The sequence below is a fragment of the Globicephala melas genome, chromosome 16 (assembly GCF_963455315.2).
Source record: "Globicephala melas chromosome 16, mGloMel1.2, whole genome shotgun sequence".
Classification (NCBI taxonomy): Eukaryota; Metazoa; Chordata; class Mammalia; order Artiodactyla; family Delphinidae; genus Globicephala; species Globicephala melas.
In genome coordinates, this window is record NC_083329.1 from 70,192,154 (window position 1) to 70,217,547 (window position 25,394).

The 25,394-nt window shown below is 37.5% G+C and overlaps 1 protein-coding gene across 3 annotated transcripts in view; it reads left to right on the forward strand.

Annotated features, from left to right (window-relative positions):
* TMEM26 (transmembrane protein 26) overlaps positions 1-25,067 on the forward strand; it is a 46,649-nt gene extending 21,582 nt beyond the window's left edge. Inside the window, exons 3-6 of one of the 3 annotated variants that reach the window (XM_060286572.1) lie at positions 1,296-1,463; positions 3,408-3,628; positions 18,308-18,384; positions 21,378-25,067. In XM_060286572.1, the coding sequence (XP_060142555.1) occupies positions 1,296-1,463; positions 3,408-3,628; positions 18,308-18,384; positions 21,378-21,802 (891 nt within the window). In that variant the 3' untranslated portion in view covers positions 21,803-25,067. The remainder of the gene's footprint in view (positions 1-1,295; positions 1,464-3,407; positions 3,629-18,307; positions 18,385-21,377) is intronic. The other 2 variants (XM_030843934.2, XM_060286573.1) reach the window with 2 other exon arrangements.
* Positions 25,068-25,394: the final 327 nt, after the last annotated feature.

Here is a 25,394-nt window from a genome sequence, read left to right on the forward strand (position 1 = left end):
TGCTTTTCATGCCTGTAAGAGAAGTGGTCAAATTTGTTTCCTATTGAACATGAGGTTCTTAGATAGAGTCACCAAACTCCTCTGCAATGAGGATTTGTTGCTCAAAGATTTAATTTGTTATCTTTATTATCTTTTCTCGGAGCCTTAGCTGTACAAAAAAAAAAGGGTACAAACAACTGCATTTTTGCTCTTAGAGTTACGGCACATGGCCATTTTTCTTAATTATTCTTGTCATTTCACCTGTAACACTAGTTGTTTTGATGGAAGGGAGGAAAAAAATAGCTTCTTGACAGACTTTCTTTTCTACTTTTCCAAGTAGCTCATAGAATGATCGATGAAGTATCCAGAATAATTAAGAAAAATACACTTCTCACAATGTTAGCATTTAAAAACTAATAATTTCTCTCTAAATCCAAATGTGTGATCACGTGTGTGTGTGTTTGTGCATGTGTTTCAAAAGTACGTTTGCTCTGCAGATGTTTTTTTAAAAAAAACCATATATATATATATGTATATATATATTTTTTACCCATTTGTGAAATAATCATTGGCTACAGTTACATTTTCAAGTGCCACCCCTTTCCTCTCTTATGTACTTTTTTCTTCTCTTTCTGTACCTCAGATTCCCAGCATCTGGCTGGATAAAAATCATCCGCAGTTCACTTGTAGAAATTTGCATGCAAAATGAAAGAACAAGAAGGGGGAAAAGTGCCATTTATTTTAGGTCTATTGCTAAATTTTTTATAAACCTAAACTGACTTCTAAAGTGACACAAGATGTATATGTTGGTGGGTGAATATGTTAATTTATTATTATTTTGGGGGGGTTGCTACAGTGCTTAACAGGCATGATTGAAAGTAACTGAATTAGCTATATTAGCAAAATGGTATTTTAGATAAAGAGGCCTCTGGACAAGAAACAAAATCTTAGAATGAATGCTGTGACCAGGATCATACACGCTTTCATTGGTTGTTGGTTTGTTTTATAATTGATCCAGGGTTCAAGGAAGGGAACACAGTGATCGATCCATAAATTCTACAGCTCTCCACAATGAACTCAGAGCATCTACATCCTCATAGACTTGTGGAAAAATAAGACATGTATAGTTGACTCTTTTCTCATATTAGCTGAAAAGTGGTTTTCTATCTCAAGCCTATATTCTGATTTTCAGAAATGTTTATGCATACTGTGAAACGTCACATATTTGCTCATAACCTCTTAGACACATTGAAGCCATCTTAAACTCTACCTACTGTGATATTTTTTGACATACTGCTTTTTAAAACACTTCTTAGTATTGCAGTAGCCAATCTGAAGGAATGTCAAGGAACACCAGCACCAAAGAAGACTTCAATCAAACTCTGTTGTCAACTGAACAAACCAACAGAGCGGATGATCTCATTGAGACGGTGAGAGCTTTCTCACTGTATATTAAAGGATCTAGCAGATCACCTTTTCACTTGGTGAGGATAACATGCTCTATACCTTTCAGCTCATTCTTTCCTAGGGAAATTTGCCAATTGTTTGGCTCAGGAATTCACAAGATAATTGTATTTAAAAATATTATTAAACATATTTCACTTGCATAATAGGCATATATATCTTATAGACATTAATAAATATATTTAACCTGCAGTATTAAGGAACCTTTAACACTTAGATCAGACAGTCTATGTACAAAGAGAGATACATACATTTGTGAAGGAATGATATAATGGAAAGACTGGGATCTGCCCTATATATTTTTTAGGTGTTTATGTTAATAAATCAGGGAAGGTTTCCAGCCAAAATAGAATCGCTTGTTTGTTCTTCTCATGCTTGATATTTGGCAAACTAACCATGACCTATCAGAAAATGATATACTGGAGAGACTCAAGGCCAAGGCCCCTACCACCGAACCATGTTTTCAACAATAAGACAGGCTACAGATTCTGTGAGGTTTAACAGAGCTACTTCAAGCTTCAATCACAGCTTACCCAGATCACTTTGAACAAATCAATCTCACTGTCTCTCAGTTTATCATCTGACAATTGAAAATATTAACACTGCTAGTATGCTTCCTCAAAGAATTAAATAAAATGTATGAGAAGTCTCAAAGAAGTGTGCAAATGAAAGATTATTGATCTTCCCTCACGGCTTCAATCAGGTTAGCATCCTGCCTTGTCTTTTATCCTCCCTTAACCTTTACACTTGACATCAGCACGTGATCAAGAGGGGTAAATAAATTTTGCACAGATATAGTTAAGTCACTTGTATACATCAGTTGGAATCACTATCCAATCCACTTAAGATCTACACCCTTGTAGTCTTTAGAGATCATAACTGATAGGGCCAATAATATACTTTAAAAGTTACTTGGAAGTTAAGTGGGCAAGAGAGGGCATCCAGAACACATGAATGGGATGTAAATTTTTCTCAGAGTCCAAGAATAGGGGCAGAATAAAATTTGCTAGCTTATGAATTTTTGAATAATATGTTAAATGTTCAGAGTAAAAATAACCTTATAGTTATTCTCTTGCTTTACTTTTAGGTAAGGAATAAACACTATTATATGTTCTCTCCTTTGATATAGTGGGGGTTTTTTTGTTTTTGTTTTTTAAGAAGATGTTGGGGGTAGGAGTTTATTAATTTATTTTATTTATTTTTGCTGGGTTGGGTCTTCGTTTCTGTGCGAGGGCTTTCTCTAGTTGTGGCAAGCGGGGGCCACTCTTCATCGCGGTGCGCGGGCCTCTCACTGTCATGGCCTCTCTTGTTGCGGAGCACAGGCTCCAGACGCGCAGGCTCAGTAGTTGTGGCTCACGGGCCTAGTTGCTCCGCGGCATGTGGGATCCCCCAGACCAGGGCTCGAACCCGTGTCCCCTGCATTAGCAGGCAGATTCTCAACCACTGCACCACCAGGGAAGCCCTGATATAGTGTTTTATAGCAATAAAAATCAAAAGAAAGATTTGTACCGTGCTAAAAATATTACCAGATTAGTAAATTCCGATATGAAATCTATAAAAGAAAAATACAGGAATTTTAAAATTTTAATACGGAATTTTTAAAATGTTGCTATGTGTTATACCGGTTTCAGAGACTGATGAAATGATAAATGAGAAATTATCTATAAAACATTGCAAAATTGGTTTTTAAAATATCATATAGTACAATGCCCCTAGTAAGTGAAAGGTTTAAATTACTTTCAGTTATAAGGCTACCCCATTTTAAGGACCACATTAGCTTTTTTTTTTTTTTTAGCGTGTTCAGTTGAAAAGAGTTTTGCTTTCTTCATTAAGTGAAGAATCATTTTCTGAAAATGACCTTCCACAAAAGCTAACTATTGACTGACAGCCATGGTGAAGAAGGCCTCTCTCTCTAAGGTGGTAGTTCATAATCCTTCTGTCTGTATGACATTTCTCTTAAACAGGCCAAAGTTTTTGTAAATAACTTATCTACAGTATGCGAGAAAGTCTGGACTTTGGGACTCCATCAGACATTCCTGCTAATGCTAATAATTGGAAGATGGCTTCTACCCATTGGAGGCGGGATTACTCGGGATCAACTCTCTCAACTTCTCCTTATGTTTGTGGGGACAGCTGCTGACATACTGGAATTCACAAGTGAGACCCTGGAAGAAGAAAATGTGAGGTAAGAAGGCCCTGCAACGAAAAGACCTTCTTTTCAAGGTCAGGCCCACACACCTGTCTTTTTGTTCTATTATTTATATTCTGCGTGAATAAGGATTTTCAGGAGATCATATATCCAGTGCTAGAATCATAGAATTTGTTGCTGTTCAGGTACATGTTAGGTACCAGCCCCCTAACACACACACACATATATACATACGTATGTATATGCATACATATGTATTACCATATATATATAAAAACTTTATATATGAATATGTCAAGGATGTTGCTGCTACAGAAAAGGGGCAAATAATATTACCCATGGGTAGGAACAGAGAAGCTCTGACTGTTTGCATGACCACAGATTAGGTGAAGCCGTGGTTATCCGAAAACCTTCTGAGGGTGGAATGACCATCCCTAGCTTCCCTTTCACATGCTCAAGTGTCCAGGAATGTAGCCAATCATAAGAGTCTCTTCTAGAGCAGAGCAAAGCTACCATTCCAGGGAAGAACCTAGAGGTGACATGGAGAAATCACTCCTCTAGCCAGTTGGGGAATTTATACTCCCTGACGTGAATGCAGAATGGGGCAGATTAGGTTTTATTTTACTAAATTTTATTTTTAGTCAGTTTTGTTCGAAGTGCCCAAAGGCTATCTGGTGTAGATGCCTATAAATTAAAACTTACCGAGTTGGTACTTTTATTTTTGCCACAAGCAAATAAACTCAGAATCCCTGATCACAGCTGCTTATGGAACTACTTTCTTACCTTTAGAGATTTAAGTCTCAGTGCCTAAATGTACTTTCAGCTTTGGTTGTTTTGCACTCTGCTATAAAAATAAATTGCAGTGAGGCTGGCTTTTAATTCTACATTTTATGCTGTGTTTCTCAAACAACGAAACATAAAGCTGAGCAAAATACACTAACTTACTGAGTAAACTTAATACCCCAGTTGTAGTACAAAGTGTATCTGTAATCATAGCTTACCTTCACATGATCATTGCCTGTTCCATTTCTACTAAGTTTTCTTATACCGTAAGTAGACGTCGAATTTTAAAAAGAATCCAATCTAAGTTGACCCACTGTCCTCAGAATGTTGACTTTAGCTTTGTAGCTTTAATACCAAATATTTGGTCAGTGCTTCACATTGTATAACACATTTTCAGATACATTAGAATACTTACAGTACAATGAGGTTACAAGAAAATCATGAAGAAATCATGACCGAGCACAGAAAAACAATAAATAACTACAGGCACAGTGATACGGACATGACAATATAAGGATGATTAATTCTACCTAAATAGAAGTAGACATATAAATGCCAAATATCTAGTGAGATGCATGGGAAATAGGGTAGGAGAGGGGGTTCAGGAGGAATATGTTTTGAGGGGCTGGTTATAAAAATGTGAGAAACGCCAAACTCAGCTACCTTAATGGCCTGTTTATGAGGCCCATCCGCAAGTGACACCAAGAGGCATTTTATAGGTCAGTGTTTCCCAACAGATGTTGAATATTAAATAAGTTAATGATTACAATGTCAGTCACCCGGGGGGGAAATACCTTGAAAATTACGAGGGATCATTCATGCACCAACTCTTGACTGATCGTCTAGTGTGGGCCAGGTAGTGCGCTAGTGCTAGTGGAGACTGGGGAGCAAATGGTGAGCAACTGATGAAATAAAGGACACACAGTCCTATCCCAACCCAGGTAATTTCAGTTCAGCAATTTCTTCACCCACCAATACATTAATCTGAGTGTTTTATAAATCGTTTTTTCTCATTTTAAACTTATACCATGTCCTGAGAATAGAACTGAATAAACTCTGCCCAGATTATTGTTTTTAAGTTTCTTTTCAGGTTTCATGATCTCAGATGAAATCATTTTATTTTTAATATAACTGCATTGTGTCAGTGACCTTCTGTGGTCTCCACTAGACTCATGCATGTCTCCATCATGACCCAAAGACTCCAAAATCAAGGCCCAGAGAGAACTGAGAGTTTTTAATTCCCTCCTAAGGCCCACCTCCCAAGTTCTGATTTCATCTCAGGCCCCATCTATACTGCAAGAATTAACACTGCAAATTTCCATCTCTTCAAAGGAAATATTAAATCCTTCTCGCTGTAGTGTAGCTTTCCTCTTTGGCCTCAAAAAGACAATCATGAAGCATAAATTTAATAACGACGTGTAGCATCTTTCCTTGTGCTGATTAGCTATTCATATATCTTCCTTGGTGAAGTATCTGTTCAAATTTTTGCCCATTTTTCATTGGATTAATTTTTATTGAGTTGTAAGAGTTCTTTATATATTCTGGATACAAGTCTGGTATTAGATACATAATGTAAATATTTTCTCCCAGTATATCATTTTTTAATGTTGTCATTTGAATAACATTTTTTTTTGAATTTTGATAAAATCCCATGTATCATTTTTTCTTCCCTGTAGTGCTTTGGAAATAATAGATTCTAAGAAATATTCGCCCCATCAAAAATTAGAAATATTTTCCTGTGTAATGTTTTCACTTAATTTTTGTGTATCATGAGGTAAGGGTCTAAGTTCATGTTTTGTCTTGTTTCATTTTGTGTTTTGGCATTATCCCAGCAGTATTTTTTGTTCCAGCTAGGACCAACTGTCTCAGCACCATTTGTTGAAAAGACTATCCTTTCCCTATTAAATTGCCTTGGTATCTTTGTCAAAAATCAATTGACCACATATGTAAGGAGTTTTTCTGGACTTTCTATTGTGTTTCATTGCTCTGTGTGTCTGTCTTATGCCAGTACTACGTTATTGAGATTACTGGAATTTTATGGTAAGTTTTGAAACTGGATACTGTAAGCCCTCTAACATTATTCTTTTTTCAAAAATTGTTCTGATTTTTCTAGCTCCTTTGCATTTCCATGTAAGTTTTATAATTAGCTTGTCAAATTCTACAAAAAAAATCCTGCTGGAGTTTTGATAAGGATTGTATTAAATCTAAGCATCAATTTGTGAAGAAGTGGCATCTTAATAATATTAAGTCTTTCAATTCATGAACATAAACTATCTCATCTTTTATTCAGATGTTCCTTAATTTCTCTCAGCAAAGTTTTGTAATTTTCAATGTATAGGTCTTGCACCACTTTTCCTAAATTTATTCCTAAATATTTTTCTTTTTGATAGAATCATTTTCTTAATTTCTTAGTATCATTTTCATGTTTTTTATTACCACTATGTAGAAATACAATTGACTTTTGTGTGACAATCTTGTACCCAGAAACCACGCTAAACTTGCTTACTAGTTTTGTAGACTCCTTAGGGATTTCTACATATGGGATAATGTCATTTGAAAGCAAAGATATTTTTGATTCTTTCTAATCTGTGCACCTTTTATTTCTTTTTCTTGTCTTATTGCACCAGCTAGAATTTCTTGTACAATGTTCAACAGAAGTATAAGAGTGGACCTTTCAATCTCAAAGGATAAGCATTCTGTCTTTCACTATTAAGGATGATGTTAGCTATAGGTTTTGCACAGATATTTTTAATAGATGCCCTTGATCAGTTGGAGGAAATCCCCATCTAGGTTACTGAGAGTTCTTTCTTTTCTCTCTCTCTCTTTTTCTATGGACACTGAATGTTGTTAAATGTTTTTCTGTTTTTCTTATGATCATTGTGTGGTGGCTATCTTTTATTCTATTAATATGGTGTATTACATTAACTAATTTTCAGATGTTAAATCAACCTTGACTTCCTGGGATAAATATCACTTGGTTATGGTGTATAAGCCTTTCTATATGTTGCTGAATTTGGTTTGCTAACGTTTTGTTAATAATTTTTACATCTATACTCATAGAGCATACCGATTTTTAGTAATATTTTCAAATGATATTTTTCCTGGCTTTGGTATCAGGGTAATATCCTTCAATGAATACCTCAGGAAGCATTCCTTCTTTATTTTCTGAAAGACTTTGTATAAGACTGATGTTATTTCTTCTTTAAATATTTTATAGAATCCACTTAGGAAGCTATCAAAGCCTAGGTTTTTCTTTATGGGAAGATAGTTTATTACTAATTCAATATCATTATTTCTCATAAGACTATTCAGTTATTCTATTTCCTCTTGGGTCAGTTTTGATTATATTTTTCTTTCTAGGAATTCTTACATTTTATCTAATTTTATTTTTTATATAAAGTTGTCCATAATATTATTCCTTTATACTTGTGTCAATTTCTATAGGGTCACTTATTATGCCCCTCCCCAACTTTTCATTCTGAGGTTGGTCATTTGTGTCTCCTCTATTTTTTCTTAGACTTCTCAATTTAGTCAGTCTTTTAAAATAATTAATTTTCGGTTTCATTGATTTTCTCTATTATTCTGTTTTATATTTCATTGGTTTGTGTTCTGATGTTTAATTTTTCCTTCCTTCTGCTTGCTTTGGATTTAATTTGCACTTCTTTTTTCTAGTTTCCTAAGATGGAAGCTATTGATTTGAAACCTTTCTTCTTTTCTAATATGGTATTCAAAGTTATGTTTCCTTCTAAGCACCGCTTTATCTGCATCTCATAAGCTTTGATATATCTTTTTGTTTAATACAGTTCAAATTATTTTCCAGTTTCTCCTATGAGTTCTCCTTTGACCTATGACTTGTTTAGAAGTAAGCTGTTTAATTTCCATGTGGGGATTGCCCAAATTTCTCCCTGTTGTGTTCTATTTTAATTCTGTTGTAGTCTGAGAATATACAAAATTATTTTAACCCTTTTAAAATACTGAGACTTATGGCCTAGCATATGGCCTATCCTGGAGAATGTTCCATGTGGGCTTGAAAAGAATGTGTTGTCTGGTTGAGTGTTCTGTAAATGTAAGTTATGTCAAGTTGGCTGATAGGGCTGTTCAAGTCTTCTATATCCTTACTGATTTTCTGTCTAGTTGTTCTATCAATTATTGAGAGTGAGGCATTGAAATCTTCAACTCTGATTGTTGCATTGTCTATTTCTTTTTTCAGTATTGTCAGTTTTTGCTTCATGTATTTTGAGGCTCTGTTTTTAGATGTGCATACATTAATTTTTTAAACTTCTTCCTCATGTAGTAACTGTTTTTCATCATGAAATGTTACTTTTTCTCTAGTAGTAGTTCTTGTCTGAAAGTCTATTTTGTCTCATATGAATCCAGGCACTCTATTTTATGACGACTATTGACATGGGATATCTTTTTCAAACTCTGTATCTTTACATCTAAACTGTATTCCTTATATACCACATATAGTTGGATCTTGCATTTTCCTCTCAGTTAGACAATCTTTGTCTTTTAATTGGAGTGTATATTAATTTCCCAGGGCTGCCATAACAAACTACCACAAACTGAGTGGCTCAATACAACAGAAATTTATACTCTCTTAGTCCTCAAGGCTGAAAGTCCAAATCAATGTGCCAGCAGGGTTGGTTTCTGTTAGAGGCTCTGAGGGAGAATCTGTTCCCTCTTGTGGCTTCTGGTGGTTGCTGGCAGTTCTGGTGTCCCTCAGCTTATAGACACATCACTCCAATCTCTGCCTCTGTCTTCACATGGCATTCTCCCCAGTGTGTCTGTCAGTGTCTCCAGTTTTTCTCCTTCTTATAGGGACACCACTCACTGGATTAGGACACAGGTTAATCTATTATGACCTTCTCTTACCTTGACTACTTCTGCAAAGACCCTACTTCCAAATAAGATCACATTCTGAAGTCTACGCAGACATGAATTTGGGGGAAAAATTTCCAAGCTTTTGCAATGTGTTTAATCCATTAATATTTAATGTAATTATTGATTTGGTTGAAATTTTTTTTATCTATCTATCTATTTATTTATTTATGGCTGCATTGGGTCTTTGTTGCTGTGTGCAGGCTTCCTCTACTTGCGGAGAGCAGGGGCTACTCTTTGTGCGGTGCACAGGCTTCTCATTGCAGTGGCTTCTCTTGTTGTGGAGCATGGGCTCCAGGTGCACGTGCTTCAGTAGTTGTGTCATGCGGGCTCAGTGGTTGTGGCTTGTGGGCTCTAGAGCGCAGGCTCAGTAGTCGTGGTGCACAGGCTTAGTTGCTCCACGGCATGTGGGATCTTCCCGGACCAGGGCTTGAACCCGTGTCCCCTGCATTGGCAGGCAGATTCTTAACCACTGCGCCACCAGGGAAGTCCTGATTTAGTTGAATTTATATCTGCCATTTTGCTATTTGTTTTTCTCAATGTCTCATTTCCTTTTTGCTCTTGTGTTAATTATTTACTGCTTTAAAAATATTTTTAATGAACCATTTTAATTCCTCTATTGATTTGTGTATTGTTTTATTACAGTGGTTACTGTAGGGAATACAATATGATTTTAGATCTTCACACTCTATTACAAGTTAATAGCTCAATTCCCTCCCCCCTCTTTTTTGCAATTATCGTCATATACATTACATCTTTATATGTTATAAGCCAGACAGTACAGTTTTATAATTATTGTTTTATAGACTTGTGTTTTTTTAAAGAAATTAAGAGAAGAAAAGATATGACTGTATATTTATATGTTTTCATATTTACTTACATATTTGAAGATGCTCTTTATTCCTTCTTGTGGATTTGAGTTACTTTCTGGTGTCGTTTTCTTTCAGCCTGAAAGACTTCCTTTATTGTTTCATCTAAGGCAAATGTGCTAGCAACAAATTCTCCTAATCTTTGTGGAGAAATGTGTGTATTTTTCCTTCATGTTTGGAAAAATAGTTTTGTTGTATGAAGAATTCTTGCTCCATAGTTTTTACTTCAGCATTTTATACGTATCATTCCTCTTTCTTCTGGCCTTCATTATTTCTGATGAGATGTTAGCCATTGTTTTGTCATTACCCTGTACAAATGAGTCGTTTTTCTGTTGCTGTTTTCAAGATTTTCTCTTTCTCTTTGGCTTTCAGGAGTCTGTGATGTGTCTAGGTGTGGGTCTCTTTGTCTTAACCTTACTACAACTTTGTTGATCTAGGATCTGTAAATTAATGTTTTTCCTCAAATTGAGGAATTTTCAGCCATCATTTCTTCACTTTTTCTGACCCATTGTCTTTTCTTCTTTCTGGGACTGCTATTACAAATAGAAATGCTTAGTTGTGTTCCATAGGTCTCTGAGACTCTGTTCATTTTTCTCCTATCTGTTTTACCTACTAGTCTTCAGACTGGAGAGTTTTCACTGATTTATTTTCCAGGTCACTGATTCTTCCACTATCTCAAATCCATATGTAGAGTCAAACTGTAGAGTTCACCTAGTGAATTTTTCATTTCTGTTACCATATTTCCAAATCTAGAATTTCTGTTTAATTCTCTTTTTAGTTTATATTTCTTATTTCAGTTATTTATTTGTTGAGTCCCTGTCATCATATTTTTCTTTAGTTTATGGAACATAGTTTTCTTTCATTCTTTGAAAATATTTAAGATAGTTGCTTTGATGTCTTTATCTGCTAAATCCAATATCTGGACCCCATTAGAGTCAGTTTCTATTGATTAATTGATTGTTGTTGTTTTCTCCTGAGCATGGGTCATGCATTCCTCATTCTTTGTATGTCTCATACTGTTTTGCTGAAAACTGAACATTTTGTATTATGTTTTGTAGCAATATGTTATCCTCAGGCTTCCCCACATGCCTCAGGAATCTTCTTGTCATCTTTGTTGTCTCAATAAATTGCCTGAACTTAATCTGAGGACTCTATCTCCCCGTGGATTGCAGTCACTGATGTTTCTGCTCGGACTTGTTTTTTGTTTGTTTTTTTAATTCTAATAGCATGGCTATTAGGGTCACACCTATGGTCAGCCAATGATTTGAGCAGGGTTTGTGATCAAACACTCTGAGCCCTTTTGAGTTCCACCCTCTGCTGATGGATCTGTGTATGAGCCGGATCGCACATTCAAGTTCAGAAAGTTTTCATATACAACCAGTTTTAAATTTCTACTGGGCCTTCTTGGATCGTCCCTGCACATGTCTGGCAAACTTGGAGACATTATCTAGCCTTTCTATGGCTCTCTTATTTTTGGAATCTCTCCATGAAATGTTAAGTTAGTCTGCCCCTCACCCCAGCTGGGGCTGCAACCTCTAAGTAGGAAAGCCACGGGCTTCCCCATTCATTTCCAACTAAATGTGTTACTTTTACTGACCACACCTTTAACCATGGATTTCACACTCCACTCCAAATCAAGTCAGCATACTCTGGTCACAAGGGGCCTCTGGTTTTCATTGCTAAGCTCTCCCTGGTAAAACTAACACTCCGACTGACCAAGGCAGCCTTAACATTCCCCTCAGCTTGATTAAACTTTAAAAAAGTTTATTCCTGAATATAAGCCTCTGCTCCCCCTTTCCTCAGAGCACTGATTTTAGAAAACTTGCAACTGTAATTTCTTTCTACGTCCCTTTGAGATGCAAGTCTTCTCTTAGACTCTTTCCAGCTTTACAGAGTAGGAATATCTTTCTCGAGGATGTGAGAGCCATCCCTTTGAAATGTGATCATCAGGAAAGATAACACCCCCATCTCCTAGTCTCTCTGGGACGACAGGAACCTAACTTATATCAGTGCCAATTAGCAAACACAGATGGCCTAATCACATTGACTAACTTCCCTCTCTAACAACCTCTAGTACTGTTCCACTAGCTCACCCCAGTGTTTAAAAACTCTTCTGATTTTGTTTCAGTGGGGGTGAATTCAGTCTCTCTCCCTTACTGCAGACTTCAATAAAGTCTTCATTGCCTATTTAACTGTCTGGTGCCATTTTTCCTTCACATAGCAAAGCTGGAGGTTTAAGGGAACATCCCATGGGCAAGAATGCCTTAGACGCTCACTGTTCTTAACTGAAGTTCTACCAGGTTTTCATGAATAAATGTTACTCAATTTGTTATTTGCCTTTGGTTTATTTCCAGAGATCTGAAGTGGTTGTTTTTGACAATTTGTCCAGTGTTATGTGTGTTTGCTGGGGAGAGGATTTGCTGACCATTGCATTCTGCTACAGCCACCCTCCAACATTTTAACAAGTCTGAATTTCAGCATAATTGCCAGGAAGAGTTAAGTAGTTATTTACACCTTTGGAGATCACTCTCTGCAGTCTTTTTTTGAACACAGATCATTTACTGAAAAGAAAAAACACACTTGGTAAAATGTTCCCGTAGCATTACTGCTACTTCACTGTGAATATCTGACCAAACAAAGGAGAGTTTTTCTATGTTTACGCTATGTGTTCTTTTAGTTTAGCTCTTTTTGCTTGATGAAGCATTTCTTCCAGGTTAGCTTAATAGCTCATTTGCTTGCTTGCTTTCCTTTTCTCTCTCTCTCCTTAATTTTTTTGCTCCTCTGAAGAGGTTTGTGGGATGCTTTTTAAAAAGCTAGAGCAACTCTATCCACTGATTATCTCTTATTGATAGGAGTATTTACACTTTCAAAAAGAAACAGTTAAGCAAATTAGCAATGCATGAGAATACACCCTCAAACCATGCACCAAAATAAACTCATACTGGCTTAAAAACTTAAATATAAGACAAGACACCATAAAACTCCTAGAGAACATAGACAAAACATAAATCATATCCATGTTCTCTTAGGTCAGTCTCCCAAGGCAATAGAAATAAAAACAGAAATAAACAAATGGGACCCAATCAAACTTACAAGCTTTTTCACAGCAAAGGAAACCATAAACAAAACGAAAAGACAACCTATGGAATGGGAGAAAATATTTGCAAACGATGTGACTGACAAGGGCTTAATTTCCAAAATATACAAATAGCCGATACAACTCAACAACAACAAAACAACCCAATCAAAAAGTGGGCAGAAGATCTAAGTAAACATTTCCCCAAAGAAGACATACAGATGGCCAATATGCACATGAAAAGATGCTCAACATGGCTAATTATTAGAGAAATGCAAATCTAAACTACAATGAGGTACCACCTCACACTGCTCAGAATGGCCATCATTAAAAAGTCTACAAGTAACAAATGCTGGAGAGGGTGTGGAGAAAAGGGAACCCTCCTACACTATTGGTGAGAATGTAAGGTGGTGTAGCCACTGTGGAAAACAGTCTGGAGGTTCCTCAGAAAACTGAAAACAGAATTACCATATGATCCAGCAATCCCTCTCCTGGGCATGTATCTGGACAAAACTATAATCAAAAAGATACATGCGCCCCTATGTTCATATCAGCACTATTCACAATAGCCAAGACATGGAAACAACCTGAATATCCAGAGACAGATGAATTGATAAAGAAGATGTGGTACAAATGTACACTGGAATACTACTCAGCCATAAAAAAGAACAAAATCATGCCATTTGCAGCGACATGGATGCAACTAGAGATTATCATACTAAGTGAAGTTAAGTCAGAAAGGGAAACAAATACCATATGATATCACTTATATGTGGAATCTAAAGTATGACACAAATGAACCTATCTATGAAGCAGAAACAGACTCACAGACATAGAGAACAGACTTACGGTTGCCAAGGTGGGGGGGCGGGGTGGAAACAGCTCTTAGCTGTTCTAGGAGCTTTATATGTTTAACATATTTAAACAATATATTTAATCAAAATTATAATATAAAATCCAATAGCTATTATTATTGTCATCCTCACATTTGGGATTAGTAGATGCAAACTATTATACACAGAATGGATGAACAACAGGTTCGATTGTATAGCACAGGGAACTATATTCAATGTCCTGGGATAAACCGTAATGGAAAAGAATATAAAAAAGAATGTATATTTATGTATAACTGAGTTATTTTGCTCTACAGCAGAAATTAACACATTTTAAATCAACTATACTTTAATAAAAAAATTAGCAATTTATGACTTTATTTTTACTTTTCACCCAATAGTTGTGGTGCACTGATTTACCAAATGCTAGTCTTGTATCCTCCTAGTTTTCCAAGCAGAGAAGTGATACATCTATAATTATACTTCAAATGATCTTTTGTCTCTGTATGAATAGAGCCCATTGTCTGCTTACATGCTTCTCAGTTGACGCTTATGAAGACAGATTACACATGAGAAAATGGGGCAAGACAAGTTGGGGAGACAATTACACAACAGAGACAATGCTGGAGAAATTGACTCCAAAATTCCTTCACAAATTTGGAGTGTTTGCCATTTAAGCTCAGTGATGTATTTATATTCCAGCGTTTAACCTTCCTGGGTAAATTTTACTGTCTGAATTAATAATACAAATTTGTCTGCTCCAGAGATTTTCTGGCCATCTTTTCCAAAGTTATTTTTGATAACTTTAGTAATAGGTTTCTCAACACCCACATTCTCCCATATTGTGTGTGTTCAGATAATAATACTTGTGAATGCAAAAGACATATATTTGGTATTAGAGGGTTAGAGTTTGACTTACTTAGGGCTAAGGTCAGTTTATTATTTATCCCTGTTTTGTATAATAATAAAATTAAAACACAAAGACTTTAAGAAATATGTTCACATAATAAAAATAAAAATACTATTACTACTACTAACAGTAGTAGCGGATAATATTGATTTATCTCTTGCTGTGTTCCAAGCACTGTTCTAAGGGTTTTAGTTGTGATGAGTTACTTAGTCTTTACAACACCACCATGAGGTAGATACTGTCATTACCACGATATTATAAGCTGAAGAATGGCAGGCAAGAGAAGTTGCAAGAGTCTCAAGGTTACGTGGTAAAAAATAATACTACTTAACTTGTGGTAGAATACCATGCTTAGTCTGTAACCAGTGCTGCTCTAAGAGCTTTATATGTTTAATATCTTTAAACAATATATTTAATAAAAATGATCATATAAAATCCAATAGCTATTATTACTGTCATCCTCACAGAAGTTGGGTAAACTAGAGCACATAGGTATTAAATTACTTGTTCCTATTCGTGTAGCTGGTAAATGATTAGTCTGGGACTGGAAGCCCACATCCTGTCTCTCTGGTGAGGGTTAGAGCTGGTATTTGAACCCTGGCAACCTAGCACCAGAGCTCGTGCTTTACCACTTCTTTCTGCTGCCTTGCAGACAAATTGCACATGGGTTTTTTCGTAGAATTACTGAAGTCTGAGATGAGAAGAAACTTCAAAAGTGACCATCTATTGAGAAACCTATTTTACATCTGTTACAAAATCCTCTCCAAAATTTTCTCAAGTTTTTGTCCAGACTTTCTTTGAAAACTTTCACTAATAGAGAATATACTAACCCCAGGGGCAACGTGTTCTATTTTGAATTAGTATTATTAGAAAGTACTTTCCTCTACTGGGATGAAATTTGGATTCTTACAGGTGCAACTCAAATCCTCTGAACCTGAATTGGCCCTCTGAAGTCGTAAGAAATAAGTTTAATTCCTTCTCCACAATGATAACCCTTTAAATGTATGAAATCAAGTTTTAAAGCAGTCTTCTCTAGTTTTTAGTTCCTTGAACTATGCCATGTCTAACATGGCTCTGAGTCCCCTCACCACCCTAGTCTCTCTTTTTTGGACCAAAAATGTTTTCAGTGTTCCTCCTAAAACATGAAGGACAACACATAATATGTCAGATACACCCTGAATATTGTAGAATAGAGCAGGGCTAAAACTGTCCATTTCCTTCATGGAAATACTACCATGGAAAGGTAAAAAGGTGGATGCTGAAATCACTGGCCAAAGAGAGATAATAAGTGTTCGTACTTTGTCGAGCTGGTATGAGGATTAAGTGTGATCGCAGAGCTAAACACTTAGAAAACTGCCTGGCACATAGTATGAGCTCAGAAACGGCAGGCAAGATTATTTAAAAATTCAGGCGCTTACTGAAGGTCTACCATATAGAGACATTGACTTTGCAAAGAGGGAAAAGTTATAGACTGCATTCCCTAGGCATTTTCACGTAAAATTCTAGACTTTAAACTTCTCGGGAAGAGACCTATGATTGCATCTGATTTTGGAAAATCATAAATCATGTCATACTGCGGATTCATAATTAGATAACAGGAAGGGAAAATCCTTGAGCCTTTTTAATGGCTGCTGCTGTGAAGTGCTACCTCTTCCATCCTATTCTAGGTCATCCAGTTACATCCTGTCAAGATCTTCGGGGATCCTGATGATGTCTTCTGGGGTATTGGTTTCTCATCCAGCCCCCAATGTCATATGTGCATATGAGAAGCCTTCCATCAATGTCGGCAACCAACTCAGTGATGAAATGTGAAGTAGAACAGAATCAAAGGCAGAGCCTGCAGCGACCCTTGGAGAGCTCCCTTTACAGATCCCTGAGTCATTTACACAGTCAGGAATCCACCCAACTGTACTCACACTCAGAACATTTCTTAATCTTGCTAATAAGAACACTATGGGAGGCTTTTTTCATGAGCCTTGTTTACATCCAGTGTCTATTATTATGTATGTATCATTATCTGCTTAGTAATCCTAACTCTATTTTAAAAAAAAGGAGGGGGGGAGAGAGAAAATAATCTTAGCTGAGTGCCGTTGTTCTCAGGTAACCTGTGCTGATTCTCAGGTAACACTGTCTTGTTCAATAAGGGCTCTCAGAAATCTTTCAAATAATCAGTTATATAATCTAACTAGGGATTGACAGTAAATGTGCCTTTATAGTTGAAAATATACTTCTGCTTCATTTTGAAAGTTAAGACTTCATTTTTTTGTCACCAACCTTGTCTTCACCGTTAACTGCCAGGACAGATAATGATGGCTTAGAAATCTCATTTACAGATTCTCTCAGAGTTTTAAGATCTAATTTTTCAGGGCCTCAATACTCGAAGCATTTAAAGATATCCCTTACAATCACCTCATTGAGTTTGGTTTCAATTACTGTTCCCTGATGTTTTTCTATCCCTCTCCATTCTGGAAATCCCTCTTGACAGAGAAGTTGGCAACAAAATCTGTTATTACACCACTAACCTCAAATTGATAATTTCCTTTGGGATTTTGCTGTAAAAACGTGACTTTGAGACTTCTTTCGGATCCTTTGCGTTTTTGTAACCTCTCTTCTTTCTGACTTTAGTCTTCAAGACCATTTTCCTAGGTCTATGACATTTGTATTTCTTCTAAGTACAGATCCTTTGATTATTCGTTCAGCAACTCCTTCCACAAATATTTGTTGAGTGACTGTTATTTGCCATGTACTGTTATAGGCACTGGGGAAATCCAATGGTGAATGAAACAATCACATCCTTTAATTTACATCCTAGTGTCCAATGTATACCTTTGATGATTGGACTTATCTCCCTACTTTTTTTTCAACTGAGGATAACTTTCTTTTACATGCTAAGCTCTTAATTGTTGAGCCTCATCTAGGCCTTTTGAGATGTACTTTTAGGCTAGAGTCTTGGGATCTTGGAACAATTTTCAATTTCCCTCCTTGAAATTTCTTGAAATCAGTCCTCTGAATTTCCAGGTTAACGTCTAACTTTTGTCCTAGCATTTCCCTCCCATAATGTGTCCATGATTCTGTAAAACTAAATACAGCAATATAGGACCAAGAGGCTCTGTCATAATTCACACAGATGTTGGCACATGTGGAAGTTGGGTTTTAAGTCCCAGATTTTTTAAAATTTCTTTTTCATTATTCCATTTTAATCATGCATGAATTTTTCATGGATATCTTATATCACCAAGATATTCTGACAACTCTCAAGAGGTTTATTAGGATATAGTCAAATATGAGAACAAAAAGAGACAAGATTTTTCTGCATGTGTTCGTATTTTTCATCACTAATTTAAAATTTTGTCTGCATTCTAGGAATAGCCCTGCTCTGGTCTATGCCATCCTTGTTATATGGACCTGGAGTATGCTGCAGTTCCCACTTGACCTGGCAGGTAAGTGTCCGATGTTTGCTCAAAGAAACAGAAAAGTACAGCTCTTGATTATGAACTGCAGTGAAGCTAAGGAAGCATTTGAGAGGATTATCTTTTTTTTTGTTTTTAATCACTTCGATATCTCAGTGTTAGTTCCAGTTCGGTTTAGAAGACAACTAGGTTGAAACTTAGGAAAGCCATGATCCACTCTGGTACATGGTGAGCCTGACACAATTAAGTCGATAAGAGCACAGCTTTATGTTCATTTCACACAGTAGTTCCATCACTTGCAATGTGTAAAAGCTTCTGCAAATTAGTTAACACATCAGCGCCTCAGTTTTTCATCCATGCAGTGGGGATGATAATTATTGCAGTGAGGATTGAGGGTCCTTGTGATGACAAAAATAAGACATAGTTTGTAGCGACTGTGCTTCAGCACACTTACTGGCATATAAATGTTATCTCCTGATTTTTTAAGGGGCCATTTTCATTCCTTTGTCAGACCCTTGTATTAGAACTTCAAAGGGAATAAGAGCAGGTTCAGGGCCACATGGGAAATTAGATTTTTCCTCAGTATTGGCTCTTAGACTCCCATTGGGCTTATTTTAATAAAGACATAAACCCCCAAGACTTTGCAAGAAGTAAACGGTTTTCTGGCCATTTCATACTGATGATCTAGAGCTGCATTATCCAGTACAGTACCCACTAGCCACATGTGGCTGTTTAGATTAACATTAATTTAAATTAAATAAAATTTAAAGTTCAGTTCCTCAGTCACACTAGCCTGCTCCGTGGCTGCATATGGCTATGATGTCAGACAGCACAGATATAGAACGTTTTTCCTAACACAGATGGTTCTATTGGAATGCATTGACCTGTTATCCCATAACTTCTAGGAGCCCTGAATTTTTTTTTTTTTTGCGGTACGCGGGCCTCTCACTGTTGTGGCCTCTCCCGTTGCGGAGCACAGGCTCCGGACGCGCAGGCCCAGCGGCCATGGCTCACGGGCCCAGCCGCTCCGCGGCATGTGGGATCTTCCCGGACCGGGGCACGAACCCGTGTCCCCCGCATCGGCAGGCAGACTCTCAACCACTGCGCCACCAGGGAAGCCCACCCTGGAATTTTGATTTGGAAATTCTCCTGGATGCCACTTTACTCTGAAGAAATTGTAGGATTGAATAGTTAATGTTTTCCTGAAGTCTGACTCCTTTCTTACGGTACCCTACCTGATGGCCTCAGGGTTAGAATTAATCTTTGTACAGAGATATTTAATTTTTTTCTGCATCTTTTTTTGGTCCACTTTGATAGGCACAGAGGTTTTAGGGGCCATTTTAGACCTTAGCATCCACTTTGCAAAACAAAATTGCCAACAGAAGGAAAGAGTGGCTGTGGCTTTTTGGAAATGCCCCAAACCTAATTACTAGTTAATAACTGCAAACAAATGTATGCCAATAACACACACACACACACACACACACACACACACACACACACACACACACACAGATTTTGTTGTAATGTGCCCCAGAAGGTACTCTATACCATTAATCAGCTGGTGTCCTCTGCGAGAATATTAGGCACCTTCAGTTTAGATGTCGAATAATACTTTCAGGAGGTCCTCTGGGAGCCATTTCCCGACCCTAACTTCTTAGGAACGGTGACTATTGATCTTACGTTGGTTTTTCTTTTGTCATTCCCTCTGCTGGGCCTCACCCTCCCATATCTTGTGGTTTACCGCCTTGCTTAGAAAATTTTTATTTAAGAAAGAAATTCTGTAAACTTTCAGGGGTGATAATGTTATGCAGCTGTTTGAAAAACAAAGACCAAATGTTACTTCTGACTAAATCACTATTGTGTTTCCAACAAACGGTACGTTATGTGCACCCATATCAAAGCAGCTTCATAATATTTGCAGGCTCCAGTAGACGAAGGCATTCTTTGTTTGAAAACTCCAAATGGAAGTCTTCATTATTATAAAAGGATTATTTTCTGCCCTTGACCCTGAATTAAATTTACATTTTAGAAATTAAAACAAAAAAGGTTCATTTGTTGATTGGACCTCCTTTTGTTCAACTGGAAAATCAGTAATTATATCCAGTCTTTCTTGTAAACTGTGCAACAAAATCATAAGGAATTAGACAAAATAAAATAACCATGGCATTTATTTGGGCTTTTTTTCCCCACCCCTGTTAGGGAGATATGTTTAACGTGACTTCAGTTTGAATTTGAAGATAAGTGCTTGAATTTTCACAACACAATTTACATAGAGGGCCAAGTGAGTCAACCAGTAAATAGGCAGGTACCAGAGAGGGGATGCAGACAGCTCTGGGCCACCGACACTCTGTTTCATCTCCCAAATTTAGCAGCCAGGTAAGTCATGAATTATCCTCAGGGAAAGACAGTGAGAAAGGAGAGGTGCCAGGGGTGTTAGTCTAATGGAACCAAAAACAGTCAGGGAATAGGGGCCCCTCTCCTCAAAGCTGTCATTGTTCTCCAGTTTTCAAAGGAGGAAACTGAGGTCCAGGCAGCCTAAGTAACTTGGCGTGCATCTTGCTGTTAGAAAATGAGGAAACCAGGAGAGGAAGCCAGGCTCCCTGACTTGAGGCTGAGAGCACCCTGCCGTGCTGCCTTCCTACTCTGCAGACTTCAAAGACAGACAGGGCGGCTTCTTCTGCTCTTTATCCTTTCTAGCCTAGTTAATTGTGCTTTCCCCAGTGTGAGTGAGGACTTGAAGACGAGCTGATTTTTTTTTTACGTGGATAGAAACCAGAGGCTGGCTTTTTTTCATGTGTGTCATTGGACTTATAACAGATGATCCATTTTGAATATAAAATGCCCAAGGATGTAAAATGGCAGGGTGGTTACACTTGTTTCCCTCCAGAATGAAATTACAGAATCACTCCCCATTGTGCATGAGCGTAACCCCCATGGCTGATGACTTGTCCCCACTTCACTCTGCCTTACTTTTCTGCATGTCAGAGAGCTACGGTAACTGGTCTCTCTTGCGTTTTCAGTACAGCATGTTGTGTGCCCTGTGTCTATGGCAACAAGGGGGTTCCCCAGCCGGTTCTTTTGCCAATACAGTGCCGACCTGTGGAACATTGGAATCAGCGTCTTCATACAAGACGGTCCCTTCCTTGTTGTGCGACTCATCCTGATGACCTATTTCAAAGTGATCAACCAGATGCTGGTGTTCTTTGCCGCCAAGAATTTCCTGGTGGTGGTGTTACAGCTCTACCGCCTGGTGGTGTTGGCCTTGGTTGTCCATGCTTCCTTGCGGAGTCAGCAAGAACGCCTGAAAGGAGAGCACAGATGCCCAGGTGTACCAGCTGAGAGTGGGGTCTCACCTGGGGCCTGGGCAGGTGGTTCGAAGGAGGGCTTGGCTATTCCTTTACAGGCCTTGCCGGTCACCTCTGACGACTCTCCCCTGACCCCATAGTTAGTCACCGAGAGCAGCATGCCGCCAGAAGGCTTGACTTTCCGGTTCCTATAGACAGAATCTTCTCTCTCTCTCTTTCTCTTTTTTTTTAACCTTGGCATATAATAATTTTCAAAAGAACAACATAAAAAGTGATCTTAAACCAAAGCCGAGGAACTTCTTTTTCAACGGAATGAAAAGAACTTTGATTAGTGGCTGTCGCTACCACGTCTGTGTGATGGCATCAGATGCTACAGTTGTTCAACCGCTAAGTGATTTGTTTGTCTTGAACTGTTTGAAAAGCTGCGGACAGGGTTACAGTGACACATGCCCTCAAGACATTTAATGCAGACAAACTGTCCTGGCTGTTACCTGAGAATAGAGACGCTTTGAACTTTGGCTCTATTGTCAGCCTATCTCATCTGATCTTTCCTGCAATGTCCCCCTGACATCAAAAAATGTACATTCAGTGAATGCAGAATAAATGAAGGGAAAAGTGCCTTTAAAATTACCTCACTGTGGGCTGGAAGCAGTGAAAATCTCTGCCCAGCTGCCATAGCATCAGGAGCCCTATTCATCGCTGCACAGACCTTCCCAGGAAAAATCATTTTTCTGGGCTGCTGTAGTCTTCTGTCATGGCGCATATGCTCTTACGGAAATGTTACTGCTTTGGCTTGGGTGCCGCAAAACTCACAGCAAGCCATCCTGGTTACGGATCTATTGGTTGGGAGGCAGGAAATACTTGTAATGCTAGCAAAGTCACAATTTCCATTCTAAACATGATTTGCAGTATTCGTTAGCATTTCCCTTAACTCCACTTTACCATTTTCTATATTGCCAAGTCGAATTGCGTGGGTTGATGCAAGAACGCACTGCAGCAGTGACTAAAGGTGTTTCAGGCCCTTTAAGTGTTACCATAGTCGCTGGTGTCTGCCGGCTGTCAAGGTAGCTCCTCTGAACTGCCACATCTGGAGCCGGCCTTTGGTCTCAGGGAAGATGCTGGTGATGGAGACTTGCATTAGCCCTACTCACGGCCAACGGCCCTGGATTAGCGAAGGGGATCAGAAAATGCCCCAGCATCGTGGAAATCAGGAAATGCGCTTTTCTTCCCTGCATTACGACCGCATTTCCCCAGTACTGAAATAGCCATACGTTCCCTTTATATGCCTCTGTACTTTCCAGATGGAGGCGATTCAGAACCTTTTAAAATGATTTTTTGCTTTTAAAGATACAGTGTGAAAATCTACCTGCTATAAAGTATAATTACTTTATAGCAGTAATTATGTAAAGCAAACAGCCCCAAAACTGTTCCTTTAGGGTTCAAAGCATAATTCCTCCTTGTTATTATGCTCAGGAAGTGAAAGGGACATTAAAGATAAGGCAGGGTGTGACCTTAAATTGGGTGTGACCTACCGACAACTAATTGGGACAATTTCAACTATAAATCTGTGTGAGAGGATATCTGTTCAAACCATTTAATAAAGAGTTGCGTAGGCAAACTCTGTTCTTATACAGAAAAATTAATACTTTCCAATTAATAGCTTCTCCAGTGCCTGACGTTTCTATTTCTTTCTTTTCCTTCCTTGTGTTTCTAATTTTAACAATATGATGATTGTAAACTTACACATGAAGCTAATGGAATACATTTATAATTTTTCATAATAACTTTATGAAAGTTAAGATCAGGAAATTATATTCATATAAAGAACTTGACGACTTTTAAGGGCATGCAATTTAGAACGCTTAGCAATTGAAAGCAAAATAATAACTGCTATTTATAAAGACGCCTCAGCAGAATCTGTTTTTATGTTGACTGTCTTATGTTGAATGTTTTCCTCCGCAACATGTATGTGCTGCTTATTATTGCAGATTTGCTCCTGGGCATACTTTTCACGTTCCAATTTTTTTCTTCCAGCCAAACAAATATTGGGCCTCTAAAAATAGATAAAGTATAAAGCAGTATGGCTGTTACAAGGATATTTTTTAAGTGCTTTCAAATCCGAGACTGGGCTTGGCTCTGTGAATGAGTTTCTAGTATTTAAGCATTTTGTAATTATAAAGCGCCCTGGACAGCAGTTACTTCCCAGAGGCTGACATTCTGGGGCTGGCTTCTGTTGTACCTGTAATAACATAACGGACTTAGATCATCTATATAATGCGATGCAGGCCATACCTCTCTTCCAGCCTCCACAGACACAGGACACGCATATCCCCAACCACTGAAGAAAGTGGCTTATTTGTGGTTGCTGGTGCTATTGTTATTATTATTGTTACTGTTGTTATTTAATTGCTTGATTAAAGCTCAATCAAATGTGCTTCCTAAAAACCTATCATTCCATTTGTGAGAAAACACAGTGCGCATGTTTTAGCGATGCTGTGTAGAAACACACCTCATAACCCTCTTGTGGGCTTTCTTCACTTACTAGAGGAGTCTCCGAGGACATGACTTGACACTGCAAGATTAGTGATCTGTCTTTCTCTTTGACTATTCTGTTAATTTTTATTTAAACTGGAACAGATAACATAAGAAAATGGAAATTTTTATTGGCCAATAACATTCTTTCTAATCTTCTAAAATGAAGATTGTTACACAAATTCATCAGTTGGCTCTGTTGTAGTTCCACTAACATGTAGTAGCACTTCAGGCCTTTTAAGACCAAAAAGATGTGGCCAGTTAACTATCAGCATTCACTATCATAATATTAATTGTTAACTTGTTATTTCACAGACTTTTCAAAGCCCTGGGAAGGCATGCATTTCAGTGCACGTTTTAGGATTTCCATACAGGTTTCAGAGATCCACACTGACTCTTATTATCTCTGGCATTTGATCTCAATGACTCAATCACCTCTCCTGTTAAAAGAGAAAGGATTGCATAGGGCCACTGTCCACCTTCACTCTACTCCAGTGTCAGAAATGTGACATACATGCTGACATACATCTAGAGCCTCAGAGATGTAAATGAAACGTCAAACCGTCTAGAATTATAAGAACAGAAGAGACTGTTACTTTTTTCCCCCTAATTTCAGACTTCGCTTTTTACTTAATGGACATTCTGATCCACTCTCAGAAACATCTGATTTGGGGTTAAACTAGGCAGCTGGACGACGTTTATGGCTTTGAGGCTTAAATAACTTTCTATATGATGGGAGTAACTCTAAACAACGTTTGAATAATCAGCTCCTACAGTCTTATATTTCATGGGTGTCCATCCTCTGAATCTTTCTTACAGAAGTATTTTATAAGAAAATTGTCTGTGAATTATTTATATTTATACTATTTTGGTATGAATGACATTTGTATTATATTATATACATTAAATAGTTTGTGTACAACTTTATCTTAATGTCTGTTTTTTGCGTGCATTTCCTGTCTTTGTTCTCTACTGTAATTCAGTTTATTTATTTTTTAAGCTCTGGTTTAAAAAGAAAACTGATCTACTTAGAATATGACTAAAGTGGCATTTCAAACTAGTGTGGAAAGACTGACCAATTTTATAAATGATGTTGGGATATTTGGCGAACCATCTGGAAAAAATGAAGTTAGATTTTTATCTCATGCAATACATAGAGATAAATTCCAGATGGATCGAAGATCTAAGTGTAAAAGTGAA